General features: G+C 47.2%; 1 protein-coding gene across 2 annotated transcripts in view; it reads right to left on the bottom strand.

Annotated features, from left to right (window-relative positions):
- The window catches only part of STAT2 (signal transducer and activator of transcription 2), a 51,028-nt gene that overhangs the window by 4,492 nt on the left and 30,248 nt on the right, over positions 1 to 16,288 (bottom strand). For both annotated transcript variants that reach the window (XM_081181289.1, XM_081181290.1), the window contains exons 17-22: positions 13,348 to 13,483; positions 10,039 to 10,088; positions 9,870 to 9,958; positions 7,316 to 7,455; positions 6,590 to 6,778; positions 4,189 to 4,246 (exon numbers count right to left, since the gene is read on the bottom strand). In XM_081181289.1, coding sequence (XP_081037415.1) covers positions 4,189 to 4,246; positions 6,590 to 6,778; positions 7,316 to 7,455; positions 9,870 to 9,958; positions 10,039 to 10,088; positions 13,348 to 13,483 — 662 coding nt within the window. The remainder of the gene's footprint in view (positions 1 to 4,188; positions 4,247 to 6,589; positions 6,779 to 7,315; positions 7,456 to 9,869; positions 9,959 to 10,038; positions 10,089 to 13,347; positions 13,484 to 16,288) is intronic.

The raw sequence follows: 16,288 nt of genomic DNA, 5'->3' as shown, positions 1-16,288 counted from the left end.
CAGACATCTGGAAATTAGCCCTCCCCACAAAAACCGACACCAGAACCAGAGGCACACAGAACGCCATCTCCAATCAACCACACCAGACCCAAACCCAGACCCTCTCCACAGATAAATTACAGACACCATCCAGTAGCCAAACCATAGTGGCACCTCCGGATGCTGCACCCCCCTGCAATCCCTACACAGATCTGGCTGGCACAGGGCACAAAACCACAGCTCGCCCCTATACACGAAGCCAAGCCAGAGCACAACTAAGTGCAGTACAGCCATCTTCTCAGAAAAACTCTTCACAAGCTCAAGAGGTCAAGACACGAAAGCTTTAGCAACTAATCCACACCTAATGACCCTCCTAAGTGGTACTCAGAATATCACTCAAGAAATCACTCAAGATATCCCTCAAGTAATTAATGAACAAAAGAAGAAAAGGCACACTAACCTGGGAACTTCCTCTCTGCCCAGAACGTTGTAGGCTATACACCACACCCCCTCAACAGTATTTATAGGAACTCAAACACTGAGATCCTGCTCTGTTCTAGTAACAAGAAGCCGAAAGCACCAGCCTGAAGATGACGAGTGAGACCTCGTCGAAACGTCGCCTAGACACCCCAACTCTTACACGGGAAGACACCCGAAGACACCAAAACCTGCATATATATATATATTTGCTTTCGTAGATTTTCACGGGTACAGGAATGTAGGTTTTGGTGTCTTCGGGTGTCTTCCCGTGTAAGAGTTGGGGTGTCTAGGCGACGTTTCGACGAGGTCTCAACGACGAGTGAGACCTCGTCGAAACGTCGCCTAGACACCCCAACTCTTACACGGGAAGACACCCGAAGACACCAAAACCTACATATATATATATATATATATATGCATGCAGTATTTTTTGGTGTATAAGACGCCACATGTATAAGACGACACTATTTTTTTAAAACCCGAAATTAAGTTGTTTAGCTTTTTTGGGGGGTGGGGAGGTCACTTCTCCCAATCATTCACCCGTCTGCCCACCACAGCTGATCGCTTGCCACAGCCACTGCCAATTGCACACCTCGCTGCAGCCGACAATTTTCTGCCCACTCGCCACCTACGACACCCCACCCGCCCACTTGCTGCAGTCAGCAATCGCCTGCGAAATTGCCACAGCCAATTGCCAGCAGGCCTTGCTGCAGCCATCAATCACCCGCCCAATCGCAACTGCCAATCTCCTGCTTGCTTCTGCCATTAATTGCACATCCCCCCTCCGCATTCACTATCCATGTATAAGATGACACCCAATTTTTGCCTTTTTTTTAGTCAAAAGCATCGTCTTATACACAGAAAAATATGGGTGGGTGGGTGTAGTTTTACAATTTAAAATACTCATTTAAACATCCTTCAAATATCAATGACTTCCCTTCTTCTCTTTCCACGGTTCATTTTGCATATCATAAATCCTTGCATATTTTACAAAAACTAAACCATTCAGTATTCCATTATTGCATCCATCAAAAATTATTTCATAGAATCATAGAGTTGGAAGAGACCACAAGGGCCATCGAGTCCAACCCCCTGCCAAGCAGGAAACACCATCAGAGCACTCCTGACATATGGTTGTCAAGCCTCTGCTTAAAGACCTCCAAAGAAGGAGACTCCACCACACTCCTTGGCAGCAATTTCCACTGTCGAACAGCTGTTCAATTTATTTTACTGCTGCCAACATTTTCAGGTGTACACAATTCGCCGCCATATATTCAATAAACGTTTTCCAATGTTCTCTAAACGTATATTCTCCTTGTTCCTTTATTCTATATGTTAAGTCTGCAAGCTGCGCATATTCTGTCAGCTTAAGTTGCCATTCTTCTCTGGTTGGGACCGCGCTCATTTTCCATTTTTGGGCTAACAAAACATGGGCCGCAGTAGTGGCATACATAAATAACCTTTTCTGACATCTGGGAATTTCCGTTGGAATTATCCCCAACAAAAAGGACTCTGTTTTGGTTTTTTTTTAAAGTACTTTTAAACATTTTTTTCAATTCATTATGGATTATTTCCCAATACTCTCTTACTCTTTTACATGTCCACCACATATGAAAGAATGTTCCCTCAACCTCTTTGCATCTCCAGCACTGATCTGATTCAGTCTTATACATCTTAGCAAAGCTAGGTAAAGGTATAGGGACCCCTGACCATTAGGTCCAGTCGTGACCCACTCTGGGGTTGCAGCACTCATCTCGCTTTATTGGCCGAGAGAGCCGGCGTACAGCTTCCGGGTCATGTGGCCAGCATGACTAAGCCGCTTCTGGCAAACCAGAGCAGCGCATGGAAATGCCGTTTATCTTCCCACCGGAGTGGTACCTATTTATCTACTTGCACTTTGACGTGCTTTCGAACTGCTAGGTTGGCAGGAGCAGGGACCGAGCAACGGGAGCTCAAGTCACGGGGATTCGAAACGCTGACCTTCTGATCGGCAAGTCCTAGGCTACTCGGAGTTAAATACCATCTGCAAATCGTTTTCAAGTACAGTGGTACTTTGGGTTACATACGCTTTAGGTTGCAGACTCCGCTAACCTAAAAATAGTACCTCGGGTTAAGAACTTTGCTTCAGGATGAGAACAGCAATCGTGCTCCAGCAACGCGGCAGCAGTGGGAGGCCCCATTAGCTAAAGTGGTGCTTCAGGTTAAGAACAGTTTCAGGTTAAGAACGGACCTCCAGAACGAATTAAGTACTTAACCTGAGGTACCACTGTAGTTCTCCTTTAAAGAATAACATGCTGTAAACTTCAAATCATTTAAGTTTTTCCCAGAGGTTAAAATCTATCCCCCCCCCCCAATCTAATAACAGATTATACGTTTTAGGCAAAATTCTATCCTGACTTTTCCAACGTGCAGCTTCACTGCCTGTCCACAAGGGAAAGAGAGTGCGCTACGACTTTCAGATGCAGGACTAGATGGGATGTTGAGGCAGTGCCTTTTCTAACATGGCAACCAGGCTGCAAAACGCTCTCCCAAAAAAGCTTTGTTTGGCTGCCTCTTCTTTAGGCATCAAGCAAGCTGCAAAGAGCCTTTTATCCCATTGAGCATAGGTTGAAGTTTTGTCTTTGCCTAAGGTTTGGGTGTCTTTGCCTATGGCCCACCAGATGTCCCAATTTGGCCCATCAGGGTGTTTCCCCAAAGCCACACCCACCTGCCTTACACCTGACATTCTATGTGACATCACCGATAAGCTGATGGGTGGTGAGAGCTGTTCCACTGAAGATCAGCTACACTAAGGAGTTCCCTTAGTGCTTGGAGTCACCAGACTTCATAGAAACGTCAGGTCAAAGTGGCCCACTGTAGATGGGGGGAGCCCAGGATGTTCCTCCCCCCACCACCCCAGCCCAGGGGGTTAAGTATGCAGGGCAGCCCCAGATTTCTGATGTCCCCAATAGGCTCAGAAGTTGAAAGAGGTGTGATGAGATCTGGCATGCCAAGTACCGTATTTTTCGCTCCATAAGGCGCACCTGACCTTAAGACAGACCTAGTTTTCAGAGGAGGAAAACAGGGAAAAAATATTCTGAAGCAAATGTTGTACTAAACTATTTAATAGGCTACTGGTATATCAGAGTGAGACTGAGAGGGACAGAAGCTGTATGTTTGTTTAGTGTGCATGCTCAAGGAGCCAGCAGATCAGCTGAGACGTGGGGGGATTTGCGTAATTTCCCCCTCGCCCTCATCCCCTGCCCTCCAGTCCCCAGCAGCCTGCCTATTTTGCCTCCTGATTTTCACTGCGCTCGTGGCTCAGAGCTCGAGGTTGGGGTTTTTTTGCTGCTGGTTGCTTAAATTTTATCCTTCCGGATCCAACCCCTCCTGTGTCCTGCCGTCCCTCTGCAGCCTCATTGCTCCGTTTAGAGTGCGCGCGGACCTTTGCTAGCTGAGGCTGCTGCAGCTGTTGCTGGCTAGGCACCGCTTTTAAAAGCGCCCGCTGGCTCTGAATCGCCTGCCTCCTCCCGGCTCGCTGTAAAGCAAGCAAAGAGAGAGCCGCGCAAAGCGGGACAGAAGCCCTGTAAGCGGCTCCCGCTTTGCTTGACTGACGGTCCAGTGCATTCGCTTCCTAAGACGCACAGGCATTTTCCCTTTCTTTTTAGAAGGAAAAAAGTGTGTCTTATGGAGAGAAAAATGCGGTAAGCTCTCCAAGAGGCTGACATGGGATGAGATGGCACAACTCACTGAGACGAGACTCTGATCAGGCGACGGTTCAAGTAGCGTCTCTCTTCTGTCAGGTCCGCTGGGAAGGAGAGAAAACAGGGTGTGTAAGGGAGCTAGAAGCAGGATTGGACCCCTCACCAACCAAAGCAAGGAAGACAGCACTGAGCTCAGCACCCATGAGTTCTGCCTCAGTGGATTCTGCATTCAGAGAGTGCCTGAAGCTTGTACAAATGTTACTCAAATTCTATGCTTGAGAAGAGATCTGGAAATCTGTCTTGTTGATATGCAAATGCACACCTTTTTATATATAAAAAAGGAATAATTTACTTTGAAGTTTCTGAGTTGCAGAGTTAGTAACTATGATTTATTTATTTTTTCAAAAAGCAAATATCATCTGTGTAGAGGAAAGGGGATATCTGGATTAACTAGAGGGGGGAAACAGGTTGGCCAACAATGTTGTGTGGATGCTGTGTTAAGACTGAAGGCAGACTCCATGTTTTTAGAGCTGTGGAATCATTCTGGAAGTGTTTTCAGGATGACACTTTTACTGTAGAACATATAGAGGTCTATGAAGCCCCAGTACCAGATTAATGTCCAAATGTACTGTATTTTTCGCTCTATAAGGTGCACTAGACCACAAGACGCACCTAGCTTTTGGAGGAGGAAAACAAGAAAAAAAAATATTCTGAATCCCAGAAGCCAGAACAGCAAGAGGGATCGCTGCGCAGTGAAAGCAGCAATCCCTCTTGCTGTTCTGGCTTCTGGGATAGCTGCACAGCCTGCATTCAGTCCATAAGACGCACACACATTTCCCCTTACCTTTTAGGAGGGAAAAAGTGAGTCTTATGGAGCAAAAAATACGGTATTTTAATTCTCAAGAGACAAGCTCAGGGGCAGGCGCTTTGCAAGTGTGAAGCAGAAGCCAGCAGCACTGATTGGCCTTCCCCTGATGATGTGACCAATGAACCTTGCTCCCTTCACCCCAACCCATGGAGAAGTCTTGAACTTTCAAAAATATTTCTTAACAGCCGATACAATGGCAAATAAGTAGGTAAGCCTTCATGTAAAACATTCCTTTATTAATTTCCCCAAAATAAAAGGAGAGCCTACTTGAAGTATGGGGCAAGACTAACAGCTGAGTTAACCTTCAACTTGCTGGTATGCATGTCCAAATTTGGGACTAAGCCAGGCCCACACCACAGCTGAAAAATTTGCTGCACGTTCCGGTTCTATGTAATTATTATCTGTCTTCACCCTTAGACAGTAAACTCCGCAGAGCAGAGGCCCTGGCTTTTTTTTCTTTTTGTTGTAAATTATGTTACTCTGTGAAGTTCTAGAACATAGATGGCAGCATATAAAGTTTACCATAGTTATCGCCGGTGCTTTTTTTTTCTAGAAAAAGAGGTGCCGGAACTCACAATGAACACCTCCCTTATTCTCTTAAAATGGCAATGGCGCTCACCTGAGATGTGCCGGAACTGACATCTAGTGAGTTTCGGCTGGAAAAAGCTTCATCATCATCATCATCATCATCATGGCAGTCCTAAAAGCTGCAGATGTTGTTTCAAAACCTCACCTCACCAGCAATCAAGTTCTCTGCAGCTCAGGACCCCAATACGTTGAGGACTGCCTCTTCCCACATGAACCTACCCAGACCCTGAGGTCATCTTCTGAGGCCCTACTTCATGTGCCCCCTCCTTGAGAGGCCCAGAGGGTGACAACATGAGAACAGGGCCTTCTCTGCAGTGGCTCCCCATGTGTGGAATGCTCTCCCCAGGGAGGTTCGGCTGGCACCTTCATTATACACCAGGCAAAAACGTTTCTTTTTAACCAAGCCTTTGGGTGGATCTGATTTTAATCCTATACCATTTTAAATGTGGTTTTTTGGGGGAGGCGTGTTGTTGGGTTGTTGTTTTAACTTTTATTATGTACCGTATTTTTTGCTCTATAACACACACTTTTTCCCTCCTAAAAAGTAAGGGGAAATGTGTGCGTCTTATGGAGCAAATGCAGGCTGCGCAGCTATCCCAGAAGCCAGAACAGCGAGAGGGATTGCTGCGCAGCGATCCCTCTTACTGTTCTGGCTTCTGGGATTCAGAATATTTTTTTCCTTGTTTTCCTCCTCCAAAAACTAGGTGCATGTTATGGTCTGGTGTGTCTTATAGAGCGAAAAATACGGTATTTTGTGGTTTTCTATCTTATCCCTGAGACCCCTGGGAATAGGGCGGTATATAAATTCAGTAAATCATAATCATCACCTGAGGAGGCTGAATTCTGCACGGCGAGATTACAGAAATACTGAATACATATAAGCCGGGCCCATAAACGTGAAAATGCAAGACATCCGAATGCCCTGGAATTCAGGGCATAGAAGATTGTCATGAAAGAGGGAACCCCATGACAAGTTGGCAGGCAGGAATACCTTGCCGGCGTTCGCTATAGTAAGGAGAAAAAGCTGTATCCCGGGGCGTGTCAGGATAGAGGTACTTCAGTGGATTCTCAGATTTTTGCTCCATAGCCAGGAAGTGATAGTCATGGATGATGTCTGGCAGCGCCAGGGACTTGAGCTCGACGCAGGTGTAGGGCTCCACTGACTGGAATCTGGGGGAACCTGCAGAGGTTAGAAACACCTAGTCAAAGTGTCAGGTGGAGTTCTTTCTGATCTTGTCTGGAGATCAACCCATCCAGATAATAGATAGATAATTTATTACGGTCAAAGACCAGCTCGCATAACACAGTAAAAACAGCATTAAATAAAGGATGTTCGCTCTAGTGTTCCGGGTGCACAGAGCAGCAAAGGTTCTCAAAGCGCCACCAATGTGCTATGTGAGCATGAATGACAAGGATCCTATTTCCTTAAGAAGAAGAAGAGGAGTTTGGATTTGATATCCCGCCTTTCGCTCCCTTTAAGGAGTCTCAAAGCGGCTCACATTCTCCTTTCCCTTCCTCCCCCACAACAAACACCCTGTGAGGTGAGTGGGGCTGAGAGACTTCAAGGAAGTGTGACTAGCCCAAGGTCACCCAGCAGCTGCATGTGGAGGAGCGGGGAATCAAACCCGGTTCACCAGATTACGAGTCTACCGCTCTTAACCACTACACCACGCTGGCACCACAAGGCAAGGCAAGGGAGAGAATTCCAGGAATTAACCTGTGTCGTCGAAGTCCACCCAGGTAAAAGTGATGCCCCCATTGGCGGTGCTCTCACTGAAGCGCAGCAGGAAGGTGCCTGCCCTCTTCTTCTTCAGCAAACTCCTCTCCCGCTTGCGGCTCACGAAGCCCATGATGAGACTAGGATGTGTTGCAGGTGGGAAGAGGAGAAATATCAAGGTCAAAGAGCTGCCACCTTTGCGCTGCCTTAACTCCCTCCCGACAACTGTAGCCTCACATCAGATGGGTGGGGTACAAATAATAAAATTACTTTTATGACGATCTCTTCCTGCAGCCCCCTTCCGAGTCACAAGGAGAAGGAATCTACTCAATTACTAAAAACGAGCCAGTACCGTGGTACCTCGGGTTAAGTACTTAATTTGTTCCGGAGGTCCATACTTAACCTGAAACTGTTCTTAACCTGAAGCACAACTTTAGCTAATGGGGCCTCCCGCTGCAGCATGATTTCTGTTCTCATCCTGAAGCAAAGTTCTTAACCTGAAGCACTATTTCTGGGTTAGCGGAGTCTGTAACCTGAAGCGTATGTAACCTGAAACGTATGTAACCTGAGGTACCACTGTACATGACTTGGATGTAGGGCAGGGTGGTTCATAGCTGAGACAGCATCTCTAAAACACCTAGTTTCGAATATAACAGTTGGGAGTTTGTCACAGTCTGTTGGCCACAGAGCTGTGCATCAAAGGCTACCTGGGGGTCAATTCCCCATGGACTGAAGTGCTTGCTTGGTAATGTATATACTACAGTGGTACCTCTGGGTGCGAACAGGATCCGTTCCGGAGCCCCATTCGCATCCAGAAGCGAATGCAACCCGCGTCTGCCGCGATTCTCCGCTTCCGCACATGCACGTAACGTCATTGTGACCATCTGCGCATGCGGCAAAACCCAGCAATAACGCGCTCCGTTACTTCCGGGTCACCGCGGAGCGCAACCTGAAAATACTTATCCTGAAGCATATTCATCCCAAGGTATGACAGTACTTGCTGTTTGGAATAAAATCTGTAACCTTCTTACCCACTTGCGTTTGTCCTGCTTCTGAATCTAATTTGAAAAGAACCATTTTGCATTGGGCAAGACAATGTCTTCCAACTCTACAACTATCCTTCTATGAAAGGGAGTTTGGAGTGGTACCTCGGGTTACATACGCTTCAGGTTACAGACTCCACTAACCCAGAAATAGTACCTTGGGTTAAGAACTTTGCTTCAGGATGAGAACAGAAATCGTGCTCCGGCAGCAGCAGGAGGCCCCATTAGCTAAAGAGGTGCTTCTGGTTAAGAACGGACCTCCGGAACAAATTAAGTACAGTGGTGCCCCGCAAGACGAATGCCTCGCAAGGCGGAAAACTCGCTAGACGAAAGAGTTTTCCGTTTTGGAGGTGCTTCGCAAAACAAATTTCCTATGGGCTTGCTTTGCAAGACGACAATGTCTTGCGAGTTCCTGCTGGTTTTTTCCCCTCCCCCCCTTTTTCTAAGCCGCCTATCAGCTGATCCAATCAGCAGATAAGCCGCTAAAAGCCGCTAATAGCGCTAATCCGCTAATCCTCCAATGGGCTTGCTTTGCAAGACGAAGAAACCGCTAGACGAAGAGAATCACAGAACGGATTCTTTTCGTCTTGCAAGGCACCACTGTACTGCATTTTTCGCTCTATAGGACGCACTGCACAATAGGACGCACCTTGTTTTAGAGGGGGGAGAACAAGAAAAAAAATCTCTCTCCCTCTCTGCCCAGCGCCCCTTCAGCAAAGCGCCAGGAGGTGCTGTGCAGAGAGGGGGAGAATTCCCCCCCCTTGTTTCCCCCCTCTAAAACAAGGTGCCGTTCAAGGTGCGTTCTGTCGCCTTCAGGCGGCTACCTTGGAAGCCTGGAGAGCGAGAGGGGTCAGTGCGCACCGACCCCTCTCGCTCTCTAGGCTTCAGGTTCCTTTCGACCTGCTCTTTGGGGCTGGCAGGGGGAAGCCCACTGCCAGCCCCAAAGAGCAGGTCGGGGAGCAGCGGAGAGACTGCTGCCATAGCCGCGTGCCACCTCTCCAGCCAGGAGAGGGTCACGGGACTATGGCAATACCCCCACCTCCCGCAAAAGCCCACAGGAGCCGCACACCCTTTAAGGAGCACGCGGCTCCTGTGGGCTTTTCTACGAGGAGGGAGAAGGGACTCACTGGCCGCTTCAGTCCCTCGTCCCTCCTGAGGAAAAGCCCGCAAGAGCTGCGCGGAGCTTGTGTGCGGCTTTTGGGGGCTTTTCCTGCTTGCCTCTCCCCTGCATTCGCTCCATAGGACGCACACACATTTCCCCTTCATTTTTGGAGGGGGAAACGTGCATCCTATAGAGTGAAAAATACAGTACTTAACAAGAGGTACCACTGTATTTGCAAAGAACTCAGGTGGCTTTTGCAACGATTGGCAGAGACGGGCAAAACTCCCCCTAGCAAACAGCGCCCTCCAGGGGCCGTTGCCGTTAAAGGCTTTGTGCAACTCCTCGAGTTCTGCTATTTGTGAAGGAAGAAGCCAAATTTCCCCCTCTTCTTCCCCATCCCTCTCCTTACTCGTTGTTCCAGAGTTGCAGAAGGTGCTCCTTAATCAGAAGCAAGATCCCATCAATCCAGGTCCAGAAGGAGAAAGCGTACGAAGTAGGCTGTGGGGAACAGGGGAGAGGAAATAAGAAGAGGGAAAGCGCTTTGGTGAGCAACAGAAGGAGGCAGGGGCGGTGCTTACCCTGGCAAACTGTGCCCAGGCGACTGTGCTCTGCGATGTTGCATTTGGTCCTTTGGTGGAAAGAGAAGGCAAAAAGTGAGCTGAATAATTGTTTTGAGAGAAATGAGGGGGATGAGGCCTGTTAGTTGACCCTTCTTTGGCACTCCAACACCCTTACTTCCACTTTATGGACTTGAGGGAACAGAAGATAACACTCTGTTCATTCTATCTTGAACAGCTACCACCAACCCTGGCTCTACATTCACGGTCACTAATGGAAAGTGGTACTTTGGTTCTCAAACGCGTTGGTTCCCAAACGCTGAAAACCTGGAAGAAAGCGTTCCGGTTTTCCAACATTTTTCAGAAGCCAAATGTCCAATGTGGTTGTAGTCTGTTGTTTCCGGGGCGCCTGCACCCATCAGAAGCTGCGCCTTGGTATTCGAATATTTCTGAGTCAAACGGACTTCTGGAACGGATTAAGTTTGGCGCTTTTGTTTTTGCCATCTATTTTGCGTTTTGGGGGCTTTTTCGGTCCATTTGTTTTTGTGACTGTGTGGAACCCAGTTCAGCTACTGATTGATTGTGTGACTGCGGAAATGGATAAAAGCCACCCCCCACCAGAATCCAAACAATATCATCAGTGCAGGTAAGATATTTTTTTTTTTAAAAAAAATGTTTTTATCATCTACAATACTGTCTTATTTATTTTATAACACAGTACATTGATTATTGCTTTCACTTTATGGATCAACAGTCTTGGTAGATAGTAAAATTCATGTTAAATTGCTGTTTTAGGGGTTGTTTTTAAAAGTCTGGAATGGATTAATTGCTTGGCAGGGGGTTGGACTCGATGGCCCTTGTGGTCTATTCCAACTCGATGATTCTATGATTTTGCATTACTTTCTATGGCAAAGCGTGCCTTGGTTTTGGAACGCGTTGGTTTTGGAATGGACTTCTGGAACGGATTAAGTTTGAGAACCAAGGTACCACTGTATTTTCCCCCATTTAAAATGGGTTTCATGTTAAAGGACTTTGCTGAAGACGTGAGGAGGAAAACCCACCTGCGTAGGGACTTATGGGGCCCAGGACACTTGAGGGGTTCACATCCTCTCAAAACACCCTGGCCACTTTTTAACAGAGAGAGAGGCCCTTCTCTTTCTCCCACCTAAGGTGAGGCATGGGGGGCCCAGCATATTTATTACAGCCAGCTGTTGCCTGTTAAGGAATCTTTTACCCATGATCACTGCTGTTGTCCCTTTTAAAAGGATTTTTAAGGTGGTGTATGTTTATTGTATTTTTTATTATTGTTGCCTTTATTTTTACTGTTGTATTTTCATTTTTATTGTTGCATTCTTTCTATTTAAATACATATTTTTATTGCAATGTGGTTTAAGATGTATGTGAGGCATGGGCCAAGGGTAGAATGGTGGTTAATTGAAAATCCTAAATATTTTTTTAAAAAAGGGTAGAATGTGGCTAGGGCTGGGAAATAGCTGGTTTTCAACTTTGTGATTTTTCACCCGCTAAACATTGCAATACACTGCTGTATCACGATGTCTGAAATAAAGATGGAGCTATGTAGAGGCATTGGCTGGCTTCACCGTTTTCCTGGCATTGTGATTTTTGCCGGCGCCTGGTCTTATGATTTGCTGCCCCATGCATGAGTCAGGGGAGAGGTGAGCTGGAAGAGTTAACAAGGGCTACAGGAATTGAGAAAAGCAACCATCTGGAGGCAGTTGGAGGATGGATGGTGGCTAACAGATTGTGGTTGAATCCTGACAAGACAGAAGTACTGTTCCTGGGGGACAGGGGGCAGGCAGGTGTGGGGGACTCCCTGATCCTGAATGGGATAACTGTGCCCCTGAAGGACCAGGTGCGCAGCCTGGGAGTCATTTTGGACTCACAGCTGTCCATGGAGGCGCAGGTCAATTCTGTGTCCAGGGCGGCTGTCTACCAGCTCCACTTGGTACGCAGGCTAAGACCATACCTGCCCACAGACTGTCTCGCCAGAGTGGTGCATGCTCTAGTTATCTCCTGCTTGGACTACTGCAATGCGCTCTACGTGGGGCTATCTTTGAAGGTGACCCGGAAACTGCAATTAATCCAGAATGCGGCAGCTAGACTGGTGACTGGGGGCAGCCACCGAGACCACATAACACCAGTCTTGAAAGACCTACATTGGCTCCCAGTACGTTTCTGAGCACAGTTCAAAGTGTTGGTGCTGACCTTTAAAGCCCTAAATGGCCTCGGTCCTGTATACCTGAAGGAGCGTCTCCACCCCCATCATCCAGCATGGACGCTGAGGTCCAGCGCCGAGGGCCTTCTGGCGGTTCCCTCACTGCGAGGCAGAAGGCCTTCTCAGCAGTGGCACCTGCCCTGTGGAATGCCCTCCCAGCAGATGTCAAGGCAACAAACAACTATTTTACTTTTAAAAGACAACTGAAGGCGGCCCTGTTTAGGGAAGTTTTTAATGTCTGATGCTGTATTGTTTTTAATATTCACTTGGAAGCTGCCCAGAGTGGCTGGGGAAACCCAGCCAGATGGGCGGGGTATAAATAATAAATAATAATAATAATAATAATAATAATAATAATAATAATAATGATATTAATGATAATAATTAGCTCTCTTCATGGTTTTTCGCACACAGTGATTCTTGCATAGTACACAAACACACATACACACGTCATGATTCATGATACATTTCCAGGTCAAAAATTATGAACCCAGTATCATTCCACCTGCCTTGCGCCCCCCTCCCCCCGGGCCCTGGGAGTCCTCATAAGGAAGCTGTGGCTGGAGGAAGAACTGTGAGGGGAGAGACAAGACCTTCTTCCATCTGCGTTGCCTCACCCTCAAGTCTCTGCTTCTCAATTTGTATTGTATTATTTTATGCACTGTGGTTTGCCGTTGTTTTATCGATTGTAGTTTAGAAATTATTTATTGTAATTGTTAAGAGTGGATTTCTGTTTAATTTTTAAATGCTGATATTTAATATTACTCTATACTATTCTTATGATTGTTGAATGTTACTTTATTTGATGTAGGTTGCTTATTTTAAAGTTATGTTTTATTATCACCTTTTTGTATTGCATTAGATTGTTATAAGGTGTACATTTTTTGTTTCTTCAGCTTGCAAACCGCCTTGGGCATTGTAAGATAGAAAGACGGTATACCAATTAAAAGTGATGATGACTATGACGATCATGATACTGGTTTTGGACAATATATCAATATATGGCCCAGTCCTAAATGGTGAGGTTCTGAAAATCCAAAATAAACTGAACCACTGCACTACACTGGCCCCGCATTACCAGACTCCCCCATTACCACAGAGTTTTTCTCTCAGCATCTTGAGTTGATCTGCGTTTAGACCTCGGTCAGTAGCAGCCAAGAATTGCCAGCTCAGGACAGGGGACAGCTGGTCCCAGGTGGCAGCAGGTGGATTGCAGAAAAATAGCTGGTTCTGAGAGAAAGACAGGAGGGGAGAGGGAAAACACACATGGTGAGCCAGGCGAGACCAATTTAGGGAACAGGAGGGACACAGGGCATGAGGCTGGAGGGAAATCCGGGACGATCAAAAGCTTTAGATACAAAGCTGGCCGGGACAACGTCGCAAGAGTTACCAACATGGAACCCTGAAGGTGTCGCTACGTTCCAAGTCCCCTTCATCCCAGGCCCGTCGTTCACCATGGGGCTGAGGCTGCTGGGATCTGGAGTCGAACAACATCTGGGAGAGCGCCATGTTGTCTACAGTGGTACCTCGGGTTAAGTACTTAATTTGTTCCAGCGGTCCGTTCTTAACCTGAAACTGTTCTTAACCTGAAGCACCACTTTAGCTAATGGGGCCTCCCGCTGCCGCGGCACTGCCAGAGCACAATTTCTGTTCTCATCCTGAAGCAAAGTTCTTAACCCGAGGTAATATTTCTGGGTTAGCGCAGTCTGTAACCTGAAGCGTCTGTAACCTGAAGCATCTGTAACCCGAGGTACCACTGTATTTTTGTAAACCAAGAAAATCTTTAATAAAATTACAGTGGTACCTCGGGTTAAGTACTTAATTCATTCCAGAGGTCCGTTCTTAACCTGAAATTGTTCTTAACCTGAAGCATCACTTTAGCTAATGGGGCCTGCTGCTGCTGCCACGCTGCCGGAGCACAATTTCTGTTCTCATCCTGAAGCAAAGTTGTTAACCTGAGGTACTATTTCTGGGTTAGCGGAGTCTGTAACCTGAAGTGTATGTAACCTGAAGCGTATGTAACCTGAAGCGTATGTAACCCGAGGTACCACTGTACACAGAAGCGACTTTCATGTAGGAAGAGCAGGTTGCCTGTGGGGAGAAAAGTCACGGGTCGACACATGTACAAGACTGCTGCAGGCACATGCCCTGCGCAGTGTTGTGTGCCGTGGAGCACACACAAGGAAAGGAGTCCGGAAATAAAAGCGACCAGCGCCAAAGTTAGTGATTGTTTCTCCAGGGGGCGTTTCCGGGTATCCTCTGAAGCATGGTCGAGGTGTGTGGGGGGGGGGTATTTATCTGCCATCTTCCAAACTGGGAGGTTGCTGCAGGCTAAACATGGGCAAGGTATCCACATCTAAGTGACAGCAGTTTATATACAGTGGTGCCCCGCAAGACGAATGCCTCGCAAGACGGAAAACCCGCTAGACGAAAGGGTTTTCCGTTTTTGAGCTGCTTCGCAAGACGATTTTCCCTATGGGCTTGCTTTGCAAGACGAAAACGTCTTGCGAGTGTTCCGATTTTTTCCGCTCCCCCCCCCTTTTCCTAAGCTGCTAAGCCGCTAATAGCCTTTTAGCCGCTAAGCCTTTAATAGCCGCTAAGCCTTTAATAGCCGCTAAACCGCTAATAGCGCTAATCCGCTAATAGGGTTGCTTCGCAAGACGAAAAAACCGCTAGACGAAGAGGCTCGCGGAACCGATTAATTTCGTCTTGCGAGGCACCACTGTACTGGAATTCTGAATCAAATTATTATTTGCTGCTAAATTAATAAATAATAAATAATAATAATAATAATAATAATAATAATAATAATAATAATAATTTATTTATACCCCGCCCATCTGGCAGGGTTTCCCCAGCCACTCTGGGCAGCTTCCAACAAAACACTAAAATACAATAACCTATTAAACATTAAAAGCTTCCCTAAACAGGGCTGCCTTCAGATGTCTTCTAGAAGTTTGGTAGTTATTTTTCTCTTTGACATCTGGTGGGAGGGCGTTCCACTGGGAGGGTGCCACTACCGAGAAGGCCCTCTGCCTGGTTCCCTGTAACTTGGCTTCTCGTAGTGAGGGAACCGCCAGAAGGCCCTCGGCGCTAGACCTCAGTGTATATTTATTCTTATTCTTATTCTTTATATACCACCCTATACCTGCAGGTGTCAAGAGTGGTTCACAGAATAAAACCAGAATATAAAACCACAAAGTGCATAATCCAAATATTGGGTTGTTGTTAACCCAATAACACACACCCCCCCCCCAAACATTTTAAAAGGGCACAGGATGTCAACCAAATCAAGCAAAGGTAAAGAGGGACCTTTTTGCCTGGCGCCTAAACGTATATAATGAAGGCAGCAGCCGGACCTCCCTGGGAAGAGCATTCCACACACGGGGAGCCACTGCAGAAAAGGCCCTGTTCTTATGTTGCCACCTTCCAGAAGCTCATGCTGAGAAGGCGCACAAAGAAGGGCCTCAGGTGATATAAATTTATTGTGTACTATTATATTTGAATGGATTGTTGAGTATTACTTTGCTTGACATAAGTGGTTTATTTCAAAGTTACCGTATTTTTTGCCCTATAAGACACACTTTTTCCCCTCCAAAAATGAAGGGGAAATCTGGGTGCGTCCTATGGGGCGAATGCAGGCTTTCGCTGAAGCCTGGAGAGCGAGGGGGGTCGGTACGCACCGACCCCTCTCGCTCTCCAGGCTTCAGGAAGCTATCCGCTAGCTGTGGGAGACCCAGCTCTCCCACGGCTAGCGGAGACCTTGCCGGCACCCAGAAGCTTGGGGCGTGCTGAGCTCCGCATGCCCCAAGCTTCAGGATTAGCGCAGCGCTCCGCTAGCCCTGGGAGAGCCGCGCGGCTCTCCCACGGTTAGCGGAGACCTTGCTGGCACCCAGAAGCTTGGGATGCGCTGAGCTCCGCATGCCCCAAGCTTCGGGATTAGCGCAGCGCACCTGGGGGGGGGAATAAATTTTTTCCCCTTTATTTCCCCCCAAAAAAACTAGGTGCGTCCTATGGGCCGGTGCGTCCTATGGG

The sequence above is a fragment of the Podarcis bocagei genome (genome assembly GCF_964188305.1).
Source record: "Podarcis bocagei genome assembly, chromosome: 2".
In the NCBI taxonomy this organism is placed as follows: domain Eukaryota; kingdom Metazoa; phylum Chordata; class Lepidosauria; order Squamata; family Lacertidae; genus Podarcis; species Podarcis bocagei.
The sequence above is the reverse complement of the archived record's forward strand: the minus strand, read 5'-3'. Positions and strand labels throughout refer to the sequence as shown.